Source organism: Physeter macrocephalus, chromosome 1 (assembly GCF_002837175.3).
Source record: "Physeter macrocephalus isolate SW-GA chromosome 1, ASM283717v5, whole genome shotgun sequence".
NCBI lineage: Eukaryota > Metazoa > Chordata > Mammalia > Artiodactyla > Physeteridae > Physeter > Physeter macrocephalus.
This window is the reverse complement of record NC_041214.2, coordinates 76480054-76506395: the sequence shown is the minus strand read 5'-3', so window position 1 is coordinate 76506395 and position 26342 is coordinate 76480054. Positions and strand designations below refer to the sequence as shown.

The 26342-nt window shown below is 34.6% G+C and overlaps 1 protein-coding gene across 1 annotated transcript; it reads right to left on the bottom strand.

The window, feature by feature from the left end:
- Positions 1-1322: 1322 nt before the first annotated feature.
- On the bottom strand, positions 1323-24528 carry KLHL24 (kelch like family member 24). Its single transcript, XM_028491589.2, has 6 exons — positions 24434-24528; positions 16819-17003; positions 15534-15652; positions 11455-11643; positions 10186-10374; positions 1323-5867 (listed from the first exon to the last, which is right to left on the bottom strand). Exons 1-6 carry the CDS (start codon positions 24508-24510, stop codon positions 5667-5669), a joined length of 960 nt encoding a protein of 319 aa, XP_028347390.1. The 5' UTR covers positions 24511-24528; the 3' UTR covers positions 1323-5666.
- Between the last annotated feature and the right edge of the window lie 1814 nt (positions 24529-26342).

Here is a 26342-nt window from a genome sequence, read left to right as displayed (position 1 = left end):
CTAGAATAGGGAAAGTATGGCTCAGAGAGGTTAAATGGCTTTATGGCAGAGCACAGGTTGGAATCAGATCCGATGAAGCCTATCCACTTTCCAGGTGTGGCTACAGAGGAATTAAGTGAAATGAAAACAGCTTTAACATTTATTATTTAAGACACACTCTAACTTGCCATTTTATTTTGATGGCACAATATAAAAACTAAGCATAACAAGCTAAGCATTGCTTGCGCTTCTGTAACATCTCTTTTCAAGATTTTACTTTTGCTAATGTAAAATCAGACATTGCCTCTGCAGTAAACAATGTGCCCTCTTTGACACCTGCAATAAAATTTCTTAAGTTCTTTACTCTTGATATTACTATAAGGGTATTTTTGAGAGCCAAATCAAAAGAACACTACAGTGCAAATGTTATGGATCACTTTCATAATTAAAAATTAAAATAATAATAAAAAAATTCTGAATAGTAACACATGTGGTTCACACTAAAAAATTGATTATATGCATATTTATATATAATTACACACAATTCTATAGGAGTATGCAGTGAAGTTGCCTTTTTACTTGTCCCTAAGCCACCATTTCCTCATATACACCAATGTTTTTAGTTTTTTGTTTAGCCTTCTAGTTACTTTGTGAACACACTAGTAAATACGTATATTAAATTGTAATTTCCCCCACTGCTTTTCCAAACAACCACTTGAATATATTTAAGGTAAGACAAAACAATGAGTTTTTGGTAAATAAAATTTAATACAACCATAGTCAAGTAATAATGGTTAAAAGACATTTTTTATTAGATACAACTTTTTAAAAATTAAAGACAACTATGCACAAAGTATATTTAAACAAGACATATAAGTATTAGTGTGCTGCAACTAAATTGAAAACAAAGAAATACAAAGCTTTTTTTTTTTTTTTTTCCCCACTGTGAAGACTCTGGAGCATCTGAAAGCAAAAGACACTTGGCTGCCACAGGTCTGTACAAGCTGTAAAGCACATTATGCTTTTGTTCAACTCTATAATTGTGTTGTCTTCGATAGCTCCAGAAACTCAACAAAATTTAAATTAAGAAACCATGGGGAGGGGTGTTGGGGAAAGAAAGACTAAGAACTTTTTCAGGAAAGATAAATGAAAGAGCCTGTAGAGGAAAAAACAAAACAAACAAACCAGTACACAAGAATGAAACAAAAATAAGTAGATTTACTATTTTGACTTTAGATGCAGATATTGCAAATGATGTTTACAAGGGTTTAATCGACGTAAGATAGATAGATGTTTTTCTTAATATCTTAAAAAGCACCTTGGCATCAAACAAAAAAGTCCCCCAATATAATAAAACTCCAAACACCCAACAACCTTTCTTAACATTTTCTTTCTGCCAAGCAACCACAAGGCTGGTGCTCATTAAAAAATTCAAGAAGGGAAATTTACTCTATAGGAAACAAGTAAGAAACTTATCTAAGGTAAGCTTTATTTAGATTGAAAAAAAAGTTGAAATAGCACTAGAGAACTTAAGGCACATAAACAAATTCAGATGCAGTTATTTTGAAAACATTAAAACGAATTCTTAAAAAAATAACAAATTCTTTTCTTTGGGACAATATATAAAATAAGTTATAACTACTGGTATTCAAAACATTTTTTAATGATGATCTTTAGCACTACAAAAATTTAATATCTAAGGCAATCACACAAATGTAAAACATTCATAAAAAACATTTTTAAAAAGTCTGAAGTATGTTGAAACTGTCTCTGGAATTATCAATTCACACTCCTGGCTCAAGCGGCTTCCGATGACTAGCATTAGATGTGACAGTAAGTATAGCTAGCTAGTCAAACCTACTGCCTTAAAGGCCAACCAAATTGCCCCATTCTGGTTTCTTGGTATGGTGAATTTATTTAACTAAAAGGAATAATGGGGTGAGGTGATGTAAACCTGGTTTTCAATATAATGCACAAGAAATTCTAAGAAAGGCCAAAATTATGTTGAGGTTAACTGGTGTCTTGAGTTTAGGAAAATAAAGGCAGTCCACAGGAAGCCTTTAAGAGACGTTATCTTATCACTTGGCACCACATAAACAGCAATCTCCTCTCTTTGAAAATACAGTCTGGAGTAGAAGATGTCTTTTCCCCATACAAATATCAAGAAACAAAAGGCACACACTGATGATTCAACCCTCTCTTTTCATGTATGGGTTCTCACAGCATTTCTTTTTAAAAAAAATCTATTGCCATATCCAGACAACAGGAAAAAAACAAAACAAAACACACCTGGTTTGTACACTGACAAAAGTAGTATAATTGAACCTCTGAATTTTCCTGAGTTTCATTTCAAAAAGGGTATGACAGTAGAGATACATAAACAATTCATATTCACTAAGAGAAAATGTATCAGTCCACAAAACATTTTCATCTTTCTAAATATAAAAAAATGAATGTTTAACCACCACGTGTGAAGCCCCTTTACCAAACTGAATTTACTCTAGAATCATAAACTGAAAGTTACTTGGATATGGCACTTTAAACAATCCAATTAGGCAAAAATGACAAGTTAATACCCTCCCTGAGTATTTACATCATTTTCTTGTTAACACCTGGTTTAAATGGAGTAAATATCTATATTTCAGTCATCTAGGGAAAAAAAAGATTACTGAAGATACAATAGGCTACCATTTCATACCTATGCAGTAAAGTCAGTGGGAAGATTAGAGTAGAAAAGGAAGAAGGCCTTTTGTTGTAAAAATTAAGACCACTTTATAGCTCACTCACATATAGGAACACATGAAAAATGATTAAAGTTCCTGGAGAAAAAAAAAACTGAACATTTCTGTTGACCCACAAAAAATACTTTTGAATTCCTTCCCCACTGAGGTATATCAATGGCTAGGTTTAGCAAACTTGTATCTCCCGTCAATTTGTTTTCTGATCTTGTAAAACTGTATGCATTATACAGATTCTGACTGTATATGAGTCATCATACTAATATTCATCATGTACTTTCATATGTAGCAAAGTATTCTAGAAATGCCCAAATTAAAAAAATATACTTCTGGAGTTGAATTTAATAAGGTCAACTAATTTTTACTTTATGTGCCTTTTTCTGATCAGAAACTGATAAAATTCTTGATGTCTGTATGTATGTGTGTAGATGAACATACCATCTATCTACATATATACACACATGTATTGAATATATACATACATACTAACCCAAAGGCTTATACGAGCATCACCCACCAAAAGAAAATCTGTCAACTATGTGATGACAATATGAATATAATCTGACACCATTTTGGTCGCTAAGTCCTTTTTGATATACTAATTATACCCTAAAATTCTTTATTACTTTATCAATGCTAACATCATTATTTATCAAAAATCAGTAAAGGAAGATAAATAATTAAAGAAAATTAAATTATCAGTTGGGTAACTTTAAATTACTTTAATTTCATAGGATTCAAGCTAAGTTCTTGGTGGCCTACTTTATGTAGTTTTAAATTATGTAGAGAAAAAAATTAAACAATATTGGCATGAGGTCCATGTTTATACAAATTCTGTTTTATAGGATTTCATTTCAAATTTACTACAACAGACACCTGAACATTAAAAATAAATGTATAACAAAATACAAGTAAATAGTTAATACTTTTATAATAGATGAAAGTACTAAAATACAGGTTATGGTGAGAAAGTCTTCTTTATGTGAAGTGTCTATTTATGGATGGGCATGATCTCACAAATACACATGAAAATAACAAGTATCATTTGTATAATTCTCAGCATTTACAAAACACTTTTCTCACATACCACAAAGAATTTCTGAACTACATAGGTTCCATTATCTACAAAAGGTATGATGCAGAAGTAGAAGTTTACTCTAAAATTAAAACAAGTATCCCAATTGTATCTACTATTGTCTTTCAACTAAAATGGTAGAAAACTGGTTTCTGAATTGCTTTGATAATTATCACAAAAAGGTATACATCATTTCAAATTATGATCTGAAAAATTAAAATTCCTTAAAGATTTGTTAAGTTTTTTAGAGTTTTCCTCAGAATTCAGATTCCAGCTAGGCATTAAAAGTTGATGCTGTATAGGTTTATTTGAAATCTTTGCATCATTCTAAAATGAGGAAGAAAGAGTAGTTTATCAATGTTAGGTTTTTGATTACTACCTTGGTTTTAACAGAAATCTGGTGACACTATAATCACATATTTGCATCATTTCTCCTATGGCAAGTATATAATTATGATGTGAGACAACAATAGTGCCTGGGGAAGTTGAAATACAGCAGGCTACCAGAACATCCCTAAAATGTTTTAAATTATATCTGTCCACCCAGGAATATCAATAATCACTTACGCTATAGTTCCTGCCATTCCATTTGCCTTAGAAAAAGTTTTACACTCTTCTCTGAAAACCAGTAAGCTTTATAAACTGGAGTTGAAACATCTAGACAAAGGCAATTTGATATAGAGAAGCTTGAGAATATTGATCAATATTTTACACAATGGGTACCAAATGAAAGATTTATCTTAGAAGACTGCAACTACTGCTGTTAGTTTCTTCAAATAGCTCATTTTAAAAGAAATATGGACCCACTGAGACAGGTGGTCCCTGCTTTATCCTTTAAGGGCAGCTTAACATTAGAGACTCCCAGGATTTTTAGCTGTTCACAAGAAAGTAGGATAACCAGGAAGAGGTCCTCACCCAAAGCACCATAGTAATGAGGTCAAACCCTACTGGGCTAAGGAGAAAATATGTCCCTGTTTTTCACAAGATAATATTGCAAAGTGGATTTCAACTCTTCTGCCATGTTCAAGAAAAGGCGCATCCCTTAGAGGATTTAGAGATGATATATAAATACTTTTGAAAGCCACAGGGGGTCATTTTCCCTTCAATGGTCTTAGATGATTTTTTCTTAGGAACTAACATGTAATTTTAATCTCCTTTTTAGGGGCACTTGCTTTTGTATCTCCTCCCCCCAAAATACCTTTAATATAAGAAAATAATTCTAAGAATGAAGTCATAATAATTCAATTCAGTATTTTATGATACTCAGATTGTCGTCATTACGTTTTTATCAATTACAGAAAAAAAAACCCACAAGAAAATTAATCAATTTGGATGTACTTTTTTAGTGACAGATTTTTAAAACTGGTTTTTCCACCTTAGAATGATTCTAAGTATTCTAAGCATTATATGAGTCAAACTGAATGAAAACTTGCCATGCAATTTTATATATATATGTGTGTGTATATATATATATATATACACACACACACACATATGTGACAAAATAAGGAATATACAGTCTTACGGATAAACATACAAAAATGAAGAGACCATTCACAAATTCCTAAAAGGTATGCAGACAGACATTATTTCCTACTCCACATAGGTTTCTTACAAATACTCACAAAGGTACACTCTCAAAGCCCAAGCAAAGACCACTATTACCTTCAACAACAACGAATTTTTTTCCCCAATTACAGAAAAGGCTTTATTACAGTTTGAAAGATTGATATTTTGGGTAGAAAGTCACGACAATTATTATTTTTACTTTTCTGTGCATATTGCAAAAAGGAGATATGTCAAGTTCCCACTCTGGAGTTTTTAAAACCTCTCATCTTGGATTGCTGTGGCTTCTTGGGTGAGGTATCCTGGTTTTAGAGCTTAAAGCATTTCTCATTGTATCTATGAATAGTCACACATCCATGATAGGACACTGGCCTGGGCATTGCAGCTACCCCTGTGATGATACTTGTTGCAGGATCGTAACAGAGAATAGTGTCTGTGGCTTCTCCATTTTCCCGTCTTCCACCCAGGATATATATTTTACCATTACATACAGACATACCACAGTTTTCCTGTTCAACCAAATTAAAAAAAAAAAAGTTAACTGTTGACAGTAAGGGATTTGGTAGCAAACTGAAAAGTAAAATAAGACATGCTTTAACACAGTCAAAAAAGGAGACATGAAATAATAAGCTCCCTTTTGCCCAACTCCTGCTCTATGTGTGAATACTAGGTAAATTTGCATGGGTGAAGGGAGTGTTAAGATAGAATATATGTCACTAATTAGGGTCAAGATATGGGAGGTGAAGTGGTGGGGGGTGGACTGAGAGAAGGGTTTTAGTTAACTTAATGGTAGTTGAACAAAAACATCCTTGAAGAGTTGCTTCTCCTATTACAGGAAGGTCCTTTATTATAGAAAGTGGCTATTACATGATCAAGGGGTAGGAACATTATTTATTATATCGGATTACCCACAAGTTGAATGAATGAATGAGTTATAACCAAATTAAAGAAGCACTGTTATTAGGGGCCTTGGATGGGGCACAGAAACTCCCCAGATAACATTTTATAGTTAACTTTCCATGCAATGAGACTCTTAGCTAAATTTTACTCTTCTCTGTAAATAATACAGTTACTATATAAAACAAATACTCTTGCAAGGATAAGAGTGATTCTTCAAAGAAAGAAATTACACTAAAATTGTCTCACTATTGCATGAATCTGGTTATGCTGCAGGTCAATTATTCTTCCATTTATGTCACTGTAATTCAGAAAGTTATTGCATATTATTATCCTGTTTCCACATAACCAACGAGATGGGTTCTACCAGTGAGTACAATAAACATTTTTACTTGATCAGATTTGCTATACATAAATTTCACTCTTGTAGAAAAAATTAAATCTTGGTGGATTTCTGTAATAGAGGATAGTATCTTTGGGTCTAGAAGAATTAGTGAGTATTTTAAAATGCCTACATTAGAGTTTATATACACCCATATTGACTTGGGGCCCATTACCATCAGTGAATGACAAACTTTTATGTAGAATACCACCCATGAATTGTACCAATTATGTGCCAGACTATAACATTTTCCATCTAAAGCACAATGAGCTCTTTCTATAAATTCTGAAAGTTCTGAACACAATAAAAAACAACATCCTGGGCTTCCCTGGTGGCGCAGTGGTTAAGAATCCGCCTGCCATTGCAGGGGACATGGGTTCAAGCCCTGGTCCGGGAAGATCTCACATGCCGGAGAGCAACTAAGCCCGTGCGCCACAACTACTGAGCCTGTGCTCTAGAGCCTATGAGCCACAACTACTGAGCCCACATGCCACAACTACTAAAGCCCACGTGCCTAGAGCCTGTGCTCTGCAACAGGAGAAGCCACCACAATGAGAAGCCCGCACACCACAACGAAGACTGGCCCCTGCTCTCCACAACTAGAGAAAGCCCGAGCACAGCAATGAAGACCCAATGCAGCCAAAAAAAAAAAAAAAAAAAAAAAAAAAAATTTACCGAGCACCAATCAATGCAAGATACATGAGATGAGTTAGAAAACACAGTATCCTTAAGAAGACTGAATTCCAGTATAGAAATGAACATTTATAACTATAAGGAAATTTATCACTTGCATAATAGAGGTGTAAGTGTAGTGACAGATCAGAAAAACGAGATTAATTCTGAACAGGGCAACCTCAGTTTGTTGTAACTGTGAAGTGGTACTTGAAAGATGAGTAGAATTACAAATAGAGAAGGTAGAAAAGGCATTAAAGGCTAAGAGGACAACATGAATCAAAGCAAGAACACATACCATCTGGATAGCAAATGCAAGCAACAGATACTTAATGTAATTTGGGTAAAGGTGAAGAAAGTGAAGCTGAAAAGGCAAGGAGAGGTCAGACAACAGAAGACCTAGAATGAAGTGGAAAACTTTTAGATTTTATTCAGTACATTTCCAGAGAAGAGACATAATTAGATTTGCTGAAAAATAACTGGTGGTAAAATGGGTTAGAAAAGCAAGACGTTAGAGGAAGGAACACTACTTAGAAAATACTGTTTTAGTTTAGGTAAGAACTGATGAGAACCTGAACAAAAGCAGGAACCACAGGAATGGAAAAGAATAGGAGAAACTCTTGAGGACACAGAACTGATATGATGGATTGATTCAATTTAAGAGAAAGCAAGAAAAATTTTAAAAATTAAGTTTCTAGGTGTGAAATAATAGAAAATGCATATCGGCCTCTGCCCCCAGTTCCTGACACAGAGCTCCTAAATCCCTTGCAATTTCCTGGTTGATGAGAGTGTCTTTTGTTCTAAGGATGGACTGTTGCTGGGCTCCTAGATGGGGGTTGGTCACCAGAGAAACCAAGCCATAATTAGAAGCTTGTAAGTTTCACCCCACCCTCCCTTCTCTGGAGAGGCGAGCAGGGCTGGAAACTGAATTATAGCTGATCATGTCTATATGATAAAGCCTCCATAAGAATCCCAAAAGTACAGGATTTGGAGAGCTTCTAGGTTGGTAAACACATCCGTTTCACAGGAGGGTGGTGCACCTCAAATCCATGAGGACAGAAGGTTCTCTGCTTAGGACCCCTCCAGACATGACCTTAGGTACTTCTTTATCTGGCTGTTCACCTATGTCCTTTGTAATATACTTTATCATATAACAAACTTGTAAACATAAGTAAGTGTTTTCCTGAGCAAATTACTGAACCCAAGGAGGGGGCTGTGGAAACCTTGATTTATAGCTGATTTGTCAGAAGTACTGGTAAAAACCTGAGACTTGTGACTGGCATGTGAAGTGGTGGCAGTCTTGTGGGACTGAGTCCTTAACCTGTGGAACCTGAAGCAAATTTCAGGTCATGTCAGAACTGAATTGAATTGTAAGACACCAGCTGAAGACAGAGATTGGTTGGTGTGGGAATAAACCCACATATCTGGTGTCAGAAGTGTTGTCAGGGAGAAACAGAGTTTTTCCATTCACTAGGTTGTTTGGAAACAGAAAAAGTAAACTTGGGGAAGAAGGTGAATTCTGTTTTAAGTCTGAAGTCTTGGAACGCCACAGAAAACATCAAATAGGCAGTTGGAAATTTGAGTCTGGAGCACAGGAGAGAGGCTTTAATGGAGAATAAGATTTGAAGTCATCAGTACTGAGCAGTAAATGTGATCACTCAGGAATGGAGTATAAACTGGAAAAAGGGCAGGGAAAAGAGGCTCAAGGAATACCCATATTTAAGGGTTGGGTAGAAAAAAAACAAGAGAACATCAATGAGACTCAGGAGATTATTAATGACCTTTGGGAGTACAATATCTCTAGAGTGTTATAGGTAGAGCCAGATTTCCAGCATCAGAGCCATCAAGCATTTTGATGGTGGAAGGAAAGAGGGTAGAGCCATGAAACAAAAGGCCAAGGGAAGGCCTTTATGGGGCAGGGGTAGAGGCCATATAAGGGTACAAATGCAGTGTGGATGAAAGAGACCCAAGTACAGCCATTTTCTTTATAACAAAAACAACAAATTACCTAGCTTCTAACTGCAGAAGGAAAGAAACCAGTTTGAGAGAATTTCTTCTCTTTTGAAAATGTGCTAGAGAGAGGGATAAGAACTGGAGTAGGAGTCTCAAAAAGGTCAAGGGGAAAAAAACCCAACAGCCCAAGAGCAATACCTACTTTACCATGGGATGGTAAAAAGTAAGTTATTTCAGGGAGGGAAGTCCAAAAGGGAGGGGATACCTGTATGTGTATGGCTGATTCATTCTGTTGTGCAGTGGAGGCTAACACAGCATTGCAAACCAACCATACTCCAATAAAAATTAATTTAAAAATTAAAAACAAAAGTAAGTTATTTCAATAAATTCCCTGGAAGGAGTTCAAAACAAGAATACCATATGCTTTATGTGGAGTTTAAACAATTTTTCAGGGAAGTGGGACTTCCCTGGTGGCTCAGTGGTTAAGAAACCGTCTGCCAATGCAGGGGACATGGGTTTGAGCCCTGGTCCAGGAAGATCGCATGTGACGCAAAGCAACTAAGCCCATACGCCACGACTACTAAGCCTGCACTCTGGAGCCCGCGAGCCACGACTACTAAAGCCTGCGCGCCTAGAGCCCGCGCTCCACAACAAGAGAAGCCACCGCAATGAGAAGCCCGCGCACTGCAACGAAGAGTAGCCCCCGCTGTCCGCACTAGGGAAAGCCTGTGGGCAGCAACGAAGACCCGATGCAGACAAAAATAAATAAATAAATTTATTTATTAAAAAAAAAAAAATTTTTTTTGGAAATAATCCAAGCATACATGAAACACATAAATAGTGAAGTTACTGTATATTCATACTGGTCCTATACTTGGTCTCTCCTACATTGATTTTTCTTTTGGATTGTTTTATGTTATTACCTGTCGGCTGAATGTATTCTGTACATGCATCCAGTAATCTTCAACTGGATCATAACAGTATATTGCCTTGGTCAGTCCACCAGCAACATATATCAGGTTGTTTAAGGATACGGCTGTTATACACCTCTTGGCAATTGGGATAGCTGCACGAAGTAGCCAAGAATTGGTTTCTGGATCATAAGATTGAACCTAATAATATATAGAAGTACTTAATTAAAATTTCTCAACAAAAATGCAAATTTATGTAATAAAAAGTCTGCCAATATACAGAAACATGATTAAAAATAAAATCCCATTAATTCACAGAATTAAGGGAGGTTGGCTTGAGAGTAAAATATCTGAATTATGAAATTCTCAAAAGAAATACAAATTTATTACATCAAGCAGAATAGAGTAACAAACAAACACAGACCGTTTCCAAGATGAATGGCTAGCAGGTTTGCTTTTTTTTCCATTAAAATTAACAGTCTTAGATTTTAACAAAATTCTGTTATACAGGATAAGTATGCCTCAATTTGAATATAATTTCTTTACATGTTTAGGGAGTCCTTTCCTCAGAAGAACACCAGCGAACCTCAATTCAGTATACTTTGAATTATCACAAATTCTGAATTAATGAATTCTAAATATGTAACATTTGACATTATATTAAAATTTAATTTAGAAAAGGAATATTGATTGACAAAGTTCAGTAAACTATTGCTAAATGAATTAGGCATTAGAAACTTGTTTGCAGAATAAACGGGGTATTTTCTGAGATGTCAGGACGGCACATGTTCTTTTGTCTCAGGAATTAAATGAACTGCAGCAGCTTTGAGCCATCCTATATTTACATTAGAGAGGTTTTCTTTTCTTTGTTCTAAGAATATTTTCAAAGTATGCAGAAAATGACCCAGTTGGAAGCAGTGCAGTGTCTTACCCTTTGCTAATTCACTTCTCAACTGTTTTATGTGAATAATTTTTTGATTTTGTAAACTATACCAGTAAAAAGTTTTAAAATGGTTTATAGTATAATGCTGAGATCAGTCTCATCTCAAAAAGACTGGATCACACTTTTAACAGAAAATTGTGGGATATATTATGATCTCACTTTAGTAACTTGAAATTCAATGTTTTCCTCCCAAAGTATAAAGTACCAGACAATTTTTAAAAGCCCCCTCACACTAAGGGACCAACCTACCTACTTGATAGGCCTTCCATATTTCTCTTCTTGTGTATATCATTGGTAATTTCTATTAAAAAAAAAAAGAGAGAGAAAGCATGGCTTACCTTATCAGAACAAGTATTATCATCAGGTCCTCCACCAATCACAAACAATTTGCCTATACAGCTAGTCACGGCAGGAGAACTCACTGCTTCCTTAAGGGGGGCAACTTCAGTCCATCGATTTGAAAAGGAATCATAACATTCTACGCTGCTAAGTCTGTTTTGCCCATCATAGCCTCCAACAACATATACCTATATGTAAAATACATGGAGAAATCTTAATTTTCAAAAGTTTGAATTTTTAACTAGTTGGCTAAAGAATTAAGGGATCTCTCCCCTTTAAAAGCCCTTGGTAACTGTAATTGCAATATATTTAGCTCAGTTTCTGGACCTTTAAAAAAAATTATCATTCTCTCACCACCACCAAGGAGCCTTTTTAGACATTTTTTTCATAGTAGCCCCCTCCAACGAAATTTTTAATACCACAGATATATTGTATATCTGTTTATATATTGTATCTGTACTTTATACACAAAACAGTATGATTTTTTTCACCCGCCCAAGAACCAATCTTCATCCCCTTAGGAGCAATACTGCTTGCATTGAGAATTACAGGATTTAGCATAAATGCTCATACTCATGGATGGTGAAAATATGTGAATATTATAAAGTAATAAAAGCTATGAAACTCAAGTATTAATAAGGATTACTAGACTGTGAGATCTTTGAAAGCAGGGCCTATCTTGTTCTTTAATTTAGTCCCTGCAGTACCTAGAAAAGTACCAGATACATTATGAACTCTAGAATGTGTATTTCAAAGGGCTTTCATGTACATTTTCTTTTCACAAATATGAGGAAGGTAGGGCAGATGAACTAATCAACAAGCCATTAATTAAATCAGTTACATGCAGAATAATCCATTAAGCATCACGAGATATACAAGAAACTTTTAACCTATAGAAGATCTCCTAAAAAAGAAAAAAAAAAGCTCTCCTGTTTAACATCTATAATTCTTTTAATGAGCAGTCATCAACTCTTTTCTGCATCCATATCTAATTAACTATTAAGTTCTATCGAGCGTTCTTTCACAGCATCTCTCACATCTGTCCCTTCCTTTTGTTTCCCACTGCCACCATCCTCGGGGTCCATATCATTTCATACCTCTCACTCTCCTGGTCTTCACTCTTGTACTCTCTAAACCACAGATTAATCCTCCTAAAACACCTCATCAACTCCTTTTACTAGTTTAACAATGGGCCTAAGGGTCAAGGCCAAACTTTATACATTGTCATTCAAGTGTGTCCACAAATCTACCTTTCTGTACTCTTCCAAATTTCCTCAGCAGCCAATGCTATTTCAATCTTGCATTTCTCACATTATGTTAAAATTATCTGTTGGTGGGTTTGTTCTCCCAACACCAGGCAGCCTAGAGAGGTTAAGTAACTTATTCAAGGTCATGCAGCTAGAAGGGGTATGGAAACTGTGGCACAATGTAGTACTTAAAGGTACGGGCTTTGAAATCAGGAGAGGCAGGTCCACATTTAGCTCTGCCACTGCAAGTAAGACCTTGCTTGGGAAATTTACCTATCCTCTCTGAGACTCCATCTTAATTTCCTCAATTTAAAAATGTAGACAATAATAGTACCTATCACATAATATAATTTTTAAGATTAAACTTTATTACTATTCCCCTACCTGCATAAACTAAAAATATATGCTGTGCGCCTTAAGATAAAAGGCCTCGGGCTTCCCTAGTGGCGCAGTGGTTGAGAATCTGCCTGCCAATGCAGGGGACACGGGTTCGAGCCCTGGTCTGGGAAGATCCCACATGCCGCGGAGCAACTAGGCCCGTGAGCCACAACTACTGAGCCTGCACGTCTGGAGTCTGTGCTCCACAACGAGAGGCCGCAATAGTGAGAGGCCCGCGCGCTGCGATGAAGAGTGGCCCCCACTTGCCGCAACTAGAGAAAAGCCCTTGCACAGAAACGAAGACCCAACACAGCCAAAAATAAAAAATAAATAAATAAAAATTTTTTAAAAAGGCCTCTAGATTAGGAAAATCTGAGCTTTTGCCCCTGCTTTATCACTTTCTGTGCAACCTTGGGCAAATGACTCAATCTCTCTGGATTCAGTTTCTTTGTAAACTAAAGAAGTTACATTAAATATTCTCTAAGATGCCTTCTTGCTCTAAGGTTCTATATTCCAAATCATCCTAGGTTTCCTTAACAGAGTGCATTTACAACTTTAAATAACTTTCTGTGTTTGAATTCAGCCTATATTGTAATTTTTGGGATAAATGTTTTCCATGAATTGAATACTTGCTGTATAAGGTAGGAAGGATTCCTTTTATTTCTTGATTTAGTGCTTCCAAGTTTTGGGCACCTTCCAGTCAAATATACTAATATTTGTCAAATAAATTTGTGTTCATCAATCCATATATGATATTTGAGACATCAATCTTTTTCATATGCCTCTGTATGTTCAGACTAAATAATTATAATGTTTTTAGTCAGACCTCATCTCTTTTCAACCCTGTAATTATTTTAGCTGCCCCTTTCCAGTAATATTTTGTCATCCTTGAGGTATAGCTACCAAAACTGTATATAATATAGTAGGTACTAATAAACCAGTGGTTTTAGAAAATACTCTATTAGAATTTTATTTCCATTACATCTACCTCAAAGTCCTCATTATTTCACTGGTCTTATAGACAGCAGCAACACAGTAGATCAATACCCTTAGGAATTAACAATAGCTTTCAAACTGCACTTTGAGAAGCTCTAGTATTCTATAGTATAGAAATTTCAAGACGCTTCTGTGGGGAGATAGGGGGAGGGAATGAGAACTGATGGGTGGCTGAGTAAAAAGGGTTCCTGGCATAAATTATCTCTGTTCCAACTAGAGCAGTTCTGCTTTCTCACTGGTGGCTCTAAAATGTCTTCAAGAGAGGGCTTAAGAGGCAGCAATCTTTTTAGAAGAGAGTACTAGGGGACCAGACAAAAATATAAGTGCAGTATATTCAGTATCTTATGATAACCTAAAATGGAATATAAGCTGCAAACAAACAATACCCCTAAAACACGAATCACTATGCTGTACACTTGAACACAATATTGTAAATCATCTATACTTCAAAAAAAAAGTGCGAGCAAGTATGCTGCTTCTATTTAGATTGCTCATTAATCTGAAGTGGCTTTGGAGGAGCTGATAGAGACAGACGCAGGGAAGGGCTAAAGAGTCCAAGTTAGCCCTTGATACACAGCCGTATTTTTATCTCCTTTATGTAATAGCTTTTTATATTAGATTTAACTTCAAAAAAGTTACTAGTCTACTAGTGATTCAAAAATCACTAGTCGGGGGGCTTCCCTGGTGGCGCAGTGGTTGAGAGTCCACCTGCCGATACAGGGGATACGGGTTCGTGCCCCGGTCCGAGAAGATCCCACATGCCGCGGAGTGGCTAGGCCCGTGAGCCATGGCTGCTGGGCCTGCATGTCCGGAGCCTGTGCTCCGCAACGGGAGGGGCCACAACAGTGAGAGGCCCGCGTACCGCCAAAAAAAAAAAAAAAAAAAAAAACCACTAGTCTACAAGTGATTCTCAAGTTCAAGTTCCTAAGGACAGTGAATGGTACAGAATCAAATTATTTGTTTTTCATATTTATTAGCTGCAGCCAATAATAAGTTTGCTTTAAAATATGATGGTGAGTTTATCTTAACACTTATTTGTTTTGTCTCTATTTGTACAAATAAAAAAGATAAAATAATATCACTCTACATAAATATATCTTGGCCTGAATGCCAAAGTCAGTAAAAGGAAAAAGAATGCTTGGATTAGACATTGGCTTGTTTTTGTACTTGATGTAACTCCTTTATTTTCCAATGCTTCTCAGTCATTTAGACTGCATTGGTGCCTGAGAAGAGAAATGTGCTGCACTGCTACAAATTCCTAGTTGGGAGAACAAAATATCCATTCAAAAGTACAGTGTCAAACTGTTTATATCTTCAGTTTATGTATTGAGGTTAAAAATGGAAGGAAATACAATCTGAGTCCAAAATACCCAGAGGGTGAGTAAAATGAAGGATTCATCTGTGGTATTTATTCTGGAAATTTAACAGCAATAATAATAAAAAGTGGTTTCTCTTACTTTACCAAGGAGGACAGCCATTTTATGACGCCATCTGCCTTTATTTAGAGAAGCAACTCTGATCCAAATATTTAACTGTGAGTTATAAATCCAGACATCACGGCCATTGATTCTTCCACCTTTAAATGCAAAACAATGCGCACACACTAACATGTATATCACCAAGTGATCTTTGCCAAATGCATAGATAATGAAAACATTGAGTTATTCATCCAGTCCGAGAATTTGAGTATTCAGTTCAATAAATGAAACAAGGACTCTCTTAAAACTTAAAATGGAAATGGTTCTACAGAGCAGATTTAACTTTGTCAGTTGTTATCCTGAGAAATAATAACTATATGCCCCAAATAATAAAATGTAGAATGTGAATTTACCAAATGTGTAAGACTGTTCATTTAAGAGTGAGACAACAGAAGCACCCAGACAAAAGAATTATTCTAGAAAGATTTTTAAAAATCACCCATTTTTTAAAAAGCATACCATTGTACAAAATAAAGTATGCGTTGTTATATTGTTCAATGTGTAGTAATATAGTAACCTGCAAAGGTGGTAAAATTATTTAACTAACAAATTAATTAACAAACTTAATTAAACTTCAGATTATAGATCCTGTAGTTATACTGTGTATATAAGTCTGTCACTTTATTGTCTGTTTGATTTTAAACGTAACATATCACATATTATAATAAAAGTTCAAGTTAAGAATTTTAAGGAAAATCCTATTTCATAAACTTTGGGGAGAATTTCAGAAAACATGGGTGGATTAGAGATGATTAACTGAGTACTTTTCATTTTGCATACGTTACTGTGTTCCTTAAAACAAAGAAAACAGGTAAAAGTTTTAAAAATTGTACCATATTCTATATGCATTTGACAGCATTTAAAATATGATATGGCCTATCGTTTAGTGCAGGGAACACAGTCAATATCCTGTGATAAACCAAAATGGAAAAGAATATGAAAAAGAATTTATATATGATAACTGAATCACTTTGTTATACAGTAGATATTAACACAACATTGTAAATCAATAAAATAAATTTTAAAAATATGATATAGTTGAAGGCATTTTCTGGAGAATCTTTCGTAAATCATTCTGCATCATCTTGTGCCTGTTTTTAAGAGCAAAAAGTCATTTTCAGTTTATTTGTTGTATAATATGATCTGCCTAAGGTGGGCATATCTATTTTCACTGTTTTCTTTTGAGACACTGTTACTGTTATGGTTTAAAATGGCCAAGCTGTGATTAAATTAAAAGTAGCTACTGTAATTATTCTTTATTTACCTGAAACAAGAATGTCATTCCTTAGAGCACAGACTGCATACTCTGATTTGGTAAATTCTGGAAGCTTAGCCAAAGACTTCCACTCTCCTGTCACAGGATCATAGCACTCAGTGTATGGAAGATTAAATCCTCCAACTCGTTCACAGCCTCCAACGACAACTATCACCTCAGAATAGCCAGTTGACCTATAATAATTATTATAAGAATGCAAAAATAATAAATTAAAATACCCTCAAGATTGTTTAAAACCCTAAAAGCATAGCATTGTCATAAAGAAAGTAGAACACTATTATAAAGTAAACTGTTAAGTTTATTCTCTCAGTATATGCCAACTAATACAGCCTACTAATTACTTACTTTGAGAACATTTACAAGGGATTCAGTGATATCATCTTTCCACAGAAAATTTCTATGGGTATTTTTTTTCTATTAGTTTTACCTTAAAAGTTATAAAATGGTCCAAAGATCCTACCTAATTCAATTGGAACCCTGGTAATATCAAGGATGACTTTCAAATGCAGTCTTGCAGCAATTCAGATATGTATAACCACACAAGGGAAGATAATGCACTTCTTCTAAGTGTAGGAAAATGGAGCTTTTGCATCAGATTGCTAGTTCGAAAAAAACATTCACAGTACAATCTAAGTACCCTTTACAGAAGTATATGTACTTGTTCAGGCACTATTTTTAAAAATAAACTTTTTTTTGGGCTGTGCCTCATGGCTTGCGGGATCTTAGTTCCCCTATGAGGGATTGAACCTGAGCCCTAGGCAGTGAAAGCGCAGAGTCCTAACCACTGCACCGCCAGGGAATTCCCTAAAAGTAATTTTTCTAAAGTCAAGTAAATTAAGGTAATCCAATTCAAAGTGTTGGGTGGTCACTAAAGATGTTAACAGAGTTTATAACAAAGAATGTTAAAGGAAAAAAGCAAGATGAAAAATTGTACAGAGGTCTGATCAATATTATGTAAATGTGTCTGGAGAGAGCATACCAAAGTGCTAATGATGGGTTTTCTCTGGATTGTGTGGCTTCCTCCTTTATATCAACACAAATTTTCAAAACGATAATGAGCATGGGCTACTTTTAGAGTAGAAAAGACAACTTTTAAGAGCACTAAGGGAATCCAAAGTTTATGTTAATTACTGGCTTCTTTTACTTTGTAGTTTAAAAAGATACTGACTGGAAAAACTAAAAGCTTACCCAAGCCTCTTCTTTTTGTTCATAAGGCTCATGGAAACGAAAAAGTCTTGTAATTGCATTTTATGACTGCTACCATATTAAGTCTCACAAAGAAAAATGCTAACAATGCCTCTTCTCTTACTTAAATGTGGAGGGGAAAAGGACATCAGAACACTTATTTGTAGTTTTAGAGTGATGTTTTACAATTACACTAGAAAAAAACAAAGTACAGCAACATCGGTATGTCCCTTCAACAGAGCTGCTATATTCTAGCTACACTTACAGCTATTTCAACTAACAATCATTCACCTAGTCCATGCCAGGCATACTTTTTCCATTATAAAATCAGAAATATATATTGTAGAAAAGAATTTTGTTCACAGATGCAATAAAAATTACTTTTAGGAACCCAGCAAATTATATTACCCTAACCTAGAATATAGTAAAATATTATCAGAAGGACTCAAATACTATCAATAATATTTACTATTTTCCAAATAATCCCCAAATGAAAATATTAAAAGTAAATAGTGGATAGCACCAGACACTTAGTAGTATAACTACTAATTTATCTTTCTTTCCATAGAAGTATTATTTCCTAAAATCTTACTTAAAATACTTCTAAGACAAACCCACGTGATATTCCTCAGTCTTATTTACTGATTGAGCAAACAAAAATTGCTAAATACTGTCACTGGGGTTCAGTCACTCCTAATAGTTTTAATACAAAATCAAGTTAATTATTATATAGAATTTTGACAGAATTTTGTTTTATACTTTCCTTATAGCATTTTACTTGTTTTATACTTTCCCTTTGCTTTAACTTGCTTGCTTTTTCAAGACTTCTTAGCCCAGTAAACATATATTGTCTGTTTTGTACCTTGGAACAAGAAGAGAAAACAGCACAAAAAGCTAATGGCTAAAACATTTAGTCTCACTAAATAAGGGCTTATTTTAGTGTCTGTGTAATTATCTGAAAGGATCAGCAAACTAGTAGTTTTGCTTGACTGAAGGTCTTATTTGCAACCAAATGGCTTTTAACTTAATTAGAGACAAGTCTGGTGTTCTCATTAGAGACTGTTAACTCAATAAAATAGTTATTTTTATTTCTTGAGCTCAGAAAAATATTTATCTCAGGCAGGAAGATGATTGCCTTAAAGGAAATGAGTTGCTGCAGCTGATAACGGTGACTAGAATAAAAAAGCGGCCAAGATGATAGTATAGGATGAATAAAATTCTGGATACCCATGCAATCTATTTTTTAGAGTGAATATTACTTTATTAACCCTTTAAAATGAAAATTCTGATTTTCTGCTGTGACAAACTAACAAATATTTGCTGCTTTAGTATTATGTCTCACCATTTGTTCCTAGGAAAGTGTGACAAGCAAATTATCTTTTTTCTACATTGGTAAATATTTTTTAAAAAGTCATCACACTCTTTTATCATAAACTTGAGAAAAGATCAAATTAAAAGGTCACATTCTTTGATTTATATGAAAGATAAAATAATTATAAATCCACAGAATATTCTAAACCAAATCAGTAAAATGGATAGTAATTACCAGGTTCAGTTAAAAATCTCAAAAGGTGAAATAAAGGACTTGCTGGCTGAAATAACAGACCTACTTATTATCAATGCAAACATGCCAGAGACAGATGAACTGCCAAACTAACTTTCATCAACAAAAAGGGGTCAAAAGGTGATCCTGGCTAATAAGAAAAATAACAATATATTTAAAAAACACAAAAGGAAATGTTTCCATATAGTGGGAAGTTGGAAGGGAGAAGGGGGAGGTGTTAGTGACATAGTCTATTTACCATTCCACGACTCAAAAATACCTGAAAACCAAGTCATCACACCAAAAAATGAACTTAAATAGAGATATGATACTTTAAGCCATAAAGAGAGCGAATGGCTCTCTAGTCTGCAGGACTAGATATATAGTTATATATATATAGTTATATATAGTTTTATATATATATAGTTATATATATAACTTTTGATACATAGTTAATATATATCAAAAGAGGGGACTGGTCAGTCCTAGAAGCAATAAGTAAATGAATGAACAAATGAATGAAAGAGTAAATAATAATCACAGAGGCAAACATTTTCTGTGCCCATTCAAGTTACTGTCTAAAGGAAAAGAGAAACCTTAGCTAAGCTAACTAGAACATCACTGGGTTTTTGGTAAGAATATTTTATGGTGGGTGAGACTTTCTCAAGCCATACTAGCTGAGAAGACTCTGCTTCTAAAGATCTACTAGATCCCTTTGTTTGGATTCTAAACCTTTTTGAAAACTTTGGCTTCCCAACTGGTAACCTGCACATAGTAAGAGAATATGCTGGAAAGCCTGACTTAAAATATCTAGTCTGTTTGACAGTTCCACTTCTTATTGCTAACACATGTATATAAATTAAAAGATAAATGAGTTTAATCAGTCTCTCATAATTAACATTAAATCTGCCCCTAACAGTCTGATCTTACTGTATCAAAAAAAAAAAAAGTTTCTAAGCCTAGAGGAATCACTGGATTATGGTTCATCAATATAAACGAATATAAATGACCCCTTAAGAGGCTTATGCCAGCCATACACCTTATGGCTTTCTAAACTTGGTAAGGACAGTTTCAGCTTGTGTGGTAAGGCTTTCCACCTGAAACTGGAATAGACAGAATGGGTTCTATAAAGAAATGGTTGTACTGAGTGAAAGATTCGAAATGTTTACTCTTAAAAATAAGCAATTATATAAGAATTTATTATCAGGGGCTGATCACAGATGTGCTTATATAGCCACAAAGATGTTCATCTCACTTACTGGTAAAAAATCAGGAAGAGTTCAAATGTGGGTGGGATGACTCTGGTTCACTGTAGATTTCATGTCATGAAAACATGTTTACCATTTATTAAATAATAACAGCAGACTATGAAATAGATTACAACTTTGTAAAAGAAATAATAAATTCCTAGAGAATAAAAGGGAAGAATAAAGCCAAATGCCACAGTGCTACCTCTCGGAGATGGGAATATGGATATTATTTTTTGTTACCTTCAATTAACATAAATTACTCCACCCCCTCTTTTTGCCTCAAGTTAAGAAAGAACAAAGGAGAAAACCCATACCTTACTATTAATAGCCACTACTGGGTTGTCTGCTCTTACATATGGGACAAGCATTTCTGCTATCACTTTTCTGCTACATGATACTGCTCCCAAGGCCACAGGTAACTGTTCAAAGAAGGCTGTCTAGCTGAATCAGAGATTATCTCTCCACATGAGATGGAGAGATTCAGTCTCTCTGAGTGACTGAACTTGTAATATAGAAACCAAATCCCATGAGTGGTCATATTCAACCAGACTAGTGAGAGAGAATGATGCAGATATGCAGAGAAAAGCAGACGCAAGCGTTAAAGAGGGCACAGCTTGGTTTCTGATGGCTTTTCCATAGCCTGTTCTAGTCTTCTTGGAAGTCCTGCTGAATTTCTGCCCTTAGGTTCTACAAGACAACAACTTCCTGTACCCTTTAAATACATCTATCTGCCTTCTAATGCTTAGGCTGGTGAGCTGGTTTCAATTACTTGCAATCAGAATTCTGATACACTAGAGTTCAATGAACTGCAGAAAAAAACAACCTACAAATGGTTTTCAAACTCAGGAAAAGATGCTCAATGTTCCACATTAAAGAAATGCAAATCAAAATTATGGGATATAAATTTTCACTTTCCAGAGCAGCAAAGATTTACAAAAACTAATAATACACTGTGCTGTGAAAGGAGTGAAGAAATAGGGACTTTCATATTTTTAGATGAAGTATAAATTGGAAGTCAATTTTTATGATATCTACCAAAATTTAAAATGTACATATCCTCTGACTGAGCAATTCCACTTCTAGTAATTTATGCTATAAATTATCAGACATATGTATAAGAATATTCACTGAGCACTGTTTGCGATGAAAAAAATCTAGAAACAACCTAAATGTCCATCACCAAGAGATGGATTAAATAAATTATGGTATCCAAAAATGTGATACTACTATACATCTCTTTAAAAAGAATGAATTTGAAATTTTCCATAATGAAGAATAAAAAAAAAAAAAAGAATGAAGACCTATAAGTGCTAATATAGAACAACCTCCAAGATATTTTTATGTGATAAAAACAAGGTGCAGGAACTGTGAGAGAAATACACTACCGTCTGCATAAAAAACAGTAGAGACGTATGTGTACACACACACACACACACACACTTCTATATGCAAAGAATATTTCTAAAAAGGGTTAAAAAAAACTGGTAACGGAGATATCCTTTGGGATGAGAACTGATATACCAAGGGTCAGGTAGAGGGAGACTTAGGCATGTATACAGTACTTTTATGTAAAAATGAATTCAAAATAACAATGAACTAACATGTATAAAAATGGTAAACCATGTATCCGATGATATAGTAGATTATCACTCTTTTAAGAGGGACTGGAACAAAAATTCAGAACACTGAGTTCTAAAATATTATTTCTTTAAAAAAAATCTTAACCTTAGTCTTCTCACTGATTTACTCAATAAGAACTTGAACCTTGTCCTCATTATGGCAATCAGGTTCCTATTTTCATTATATAGTAACTGATTATCAGACAAGAGGTAGTAGAAAGTATTAGAAGAGACAAGTACTTAATTAACCAATTCCAAACTCAAAGTGATGAACTTATTAAATCTTAGCTATCTCTATTGTTTAACGGATGTGGCAGATATTTTTCCATAGGTATGAACAATTTATACTTAAAATAAACCATTTGATAGCAAGCATTTCTGTCTCTTAAACCACATTTCCTATTCTATAAAAGTATAGCACAAATTTAAAATGTATTTTGATTATTCATGAAACCAGCAATAAGTTTTGTTAAGCATTTTTCTGTCAAATACTAGGTTATGCATTTTTCATATGACAGTTCTAATCCTCTCAACAATCTTACAAGGTAGATGGTATTATGCTTATTTTACAGATGAGGAAACTGACACATAGAGAAGTTAAAGTGTTTGCCCAGCATCACAGAATTAACTAGTTATTAGAGCTAGGTTCTAGTCCAGAGGTCTATCTGATTCTGAAGCCAGTACTCTTGACACATCGTGGGGCTTGCACTATGTGTTTATTAAAAACAGTATTATACATTAGTACAGATATTTAAAGTTGTATAACATATATTAGTAAAAACAACTATTCCTAAGCTTTACTCCTTCTGTGATTGGTCTCCACTATTTCTTCTTTACATACCCAAGGTTTACAACTGGCAGTACCAATTATCAAGGTTTTCATGGTCTTATGTTCCATATCCTCTTCCTAGAAACCTGCCATCACACTCCATTTCTAATATAATGTATCTTGGGGTTTTTTCTGTCATTTAAGAGACACATGGGTATATATAGGTAGACTATCCAGTATGGCTTGAGCTCTGGAAAATACGTGGCACACAATAAACACTAAAGAAATATTGGATGATGTGAAGAGTATAACCTAACTGCACAGTGGTGGGATGGGACTGTCACTGCCCTAATCCAGAGCTGATCTTTGCCATCACTAATGGTGGAACAACCAGATGTGCTGTGTGTCCCAATGTGATACAATGTGATATATACATTACCTAGGATGAATTCTAATAAAAAATATTTAACTTGTCTCCATCGAGCTGAAGCTAACTTCCAGTTTCCAGGAAACAGCTAAATGCAGCTAAGTGACACCATAAGGAAGCAATCAGACTAATACAGAAGGTGGAATATTTTTCTGGACAACTTGACCATGAACAAGTCAGAATCATGAAAAAGAAACTGTTTTGAAATAAAAGACTTCATGGAAATAAACAGATGCAATGAGTAGTCCTGGACTGGATCCAGGTTCATTAAAGGACAGTTTGGAAAAGACTGGGGAAATATGAATATGGATTGGATATTAAATAATATGAAAGAATTATTCGTAACTTTGAGGTTAATTTTGCCTATGTTATTGTTTTAAAGATGCATCTTCAAGTAAATATATATATTTTATATATGTATAACTATATATATATAATTTTTTTTAAAAAACATTGGCTGAATGATTGAACGAATGAAAAAGTCTGGGCTGGAGATATAGTTGTGATAGTCAATAGCAAGCATGGTAATCAAAACCATGAGAATAGATGAGATCATCTAGGAAAGTATCAAGGCAAGACGAAGAGAGGTTAACCAAGGGAATAACATTTCAAACACTAGAAAAAGAGCTATCAAATTGAAAATGAGTAGCTGGAGAAGAGGACCATGAGGGAAATTGTACTCCTGAAGCTAATGGAAGAGATTTTCAAGACAGATTAAAGCAATTAAAAATGTCAGATCCTAAACAGAGATCAAGGTGAATAAAGACTGAAAAGAGGCTAACAAATAACAAATAGAAGGTCACTGATGACCTGATTGAGAGGAGTTTCAGTAGACTGACTGGAGCAGAAGTCAGAGGAGTGAGCTGCAGTTGAAGAAGTGGAGACATCACTCCTCTTACAAAGTTTGTAGCTTCTCAGAAAGATGAGAACCTGTATAAATAATACATATTGTTCAGATAAGGAAATTCCTAGCGATTAGTACTAACATGCAGTAACAGATAAGTGGAAGACAGAATATAAAGGACAGAAGGTGATGGCAGAGTTGTAAAATAAAGGATTCTTCCAGCTTCCTCACATAATACATAAAATATAAAATTTACATAAAATATATCTGCTATTATATTTACAATAGTCTGCAAATTCAATAAAACTATAGTTTGATTTTTTTTTCCTACTGGCCTCCTAAAGAAAAGTGATATCATAATCTTATATAGATGTTTCACTGTATGAAATGGATTGGTTCCCTTAAAAATTGGATGTAAAATTGTATTTTTGTAAATCAAATAACTAAGAAAATCAGAAAATTCTCTAGTTATAATGTAAGCCTAATTACCTATAGGCTGCACTCTGATTTCATTCTGGTCATGTCTTTATAATAAATATATAATAAATATATAAATAATATATAATGACTTTTTAATATAAATGACTTTTGATTCTACAACATATATTCCTTGGTCTCTATTCTAATCCTATGCAGATGGAAGATATGGGGGATAGATATTATTAACTCTATTTGACCCAAAACCATTCTGTCTACCACAGGGGATTCTGTTTGTAAAAATATATGATTCTCCCCTTGGAAAGACACTGTTTGCCCAGAAAAGTTCTGGAACAGCCCCAAAGCTGTTTAGCTTTCTTAATTAATACATTTAAGAACCTTGGTCTTTCACATTCTTAGGCTCAGCCGAAGTCTCTTAACAGTCCTAAATGGAAGAACTTAAAAAAAAATCAGTATATTTTATTGAATAAAACTGCAGTTTTTGTTCTTTGTTAAAAGACTAGGAGTAAAGTATTTTATATTTCTTTTTTTAAAATTTATTTTATTTTTTTTGGCTGCACTGGGTCTTCGTTGCTGCGTGCGGGCTTTCTCTAATTGAGGCAAACAGGGGCTACTCTTCGTTGCGGAGCACAGGCTCTAGGTGTGCGGGCTTCAGTAGTTGTGGTGCACGGGCTCAGTAGTTGTGGCTCGCGGGCTCTAGAGCACAGGCTCAGTAGTTGTGGCTCATGGGTTTAGTCGCTCCGCAGCATGTGGGTTCTTCCCAGACCAGGAGTCAAACCCGTGTCCCCTGCATTGGCAGGCAGATTCTTAACCACTGTGCCACCAGGGAAGTCCTTATATTTCTTTCTTATAAAACAATTACTTTTAACTAAAGTCACCTGACTTTGAAGAGAAACTGCACTCTAGCCCTAATATGAAGAAATATTACGTTAATTTTTGTAATAATAGTTACTCAATATTGTATCCAATTTATAAAAGAAGTTCAGACTGTCAAGTACTGGGAGTTTTCTTAAAGTGGGTCAGACCAACACTACACTATATAAATAATAATGGCCAATAATTTTTAAAGCACTTCCTATGCTGAGAAGCTTAAGGATTACTGCATTTAATAGTTTCAATGGTAAAACCTGTGAAGTAAGCACCATTTATCATAATTTTCATTTTACATATGAAGAAACAGATTAAATATTGCTATATCCAAACTAGTGTAGATTTTAAAGACATGTTATCTCACAATATGCTGAATTTTAATTAAAAACATGCTATCTCACAATATGCTGAATTTTAATCACATGCCAAAACAATGATAATCAAAATCAATGCCAAAAACGTGGTTTGAGAGCTACGCTAATAGTAAATTTATAGAAAAAGTGGAGATGGTGTGGGAAAATAAACATCGGTTTCACACAATGTGAATATATTTAACACTATTAAACA

Excerpts from the sequence above, each read along its gene's own strand:
- KLHL24 (XM_028491589.2), bottom strand. The coding sequence starts at position 24,510 with ATGTCTCCACTTCTTCAACTGCAGCTCACTCCTCTGACTTCTGCTCCA. Across the intron at positions 15,653-16,818 it reads GAATGACATTCTTGTTTCAG|GTGGAAGAATCAATGGCCGT; the intron begins GTAAATAAAGAA and ends TTGCATTTAAAG. Across the intron at positions 5,868-10,185 it reads AGAATACATTCAGCCGACAG|GAAAACTGTGGTATGTCTGT; the intron begins GTAATAACATAA and ends TTGGTTGAACAG.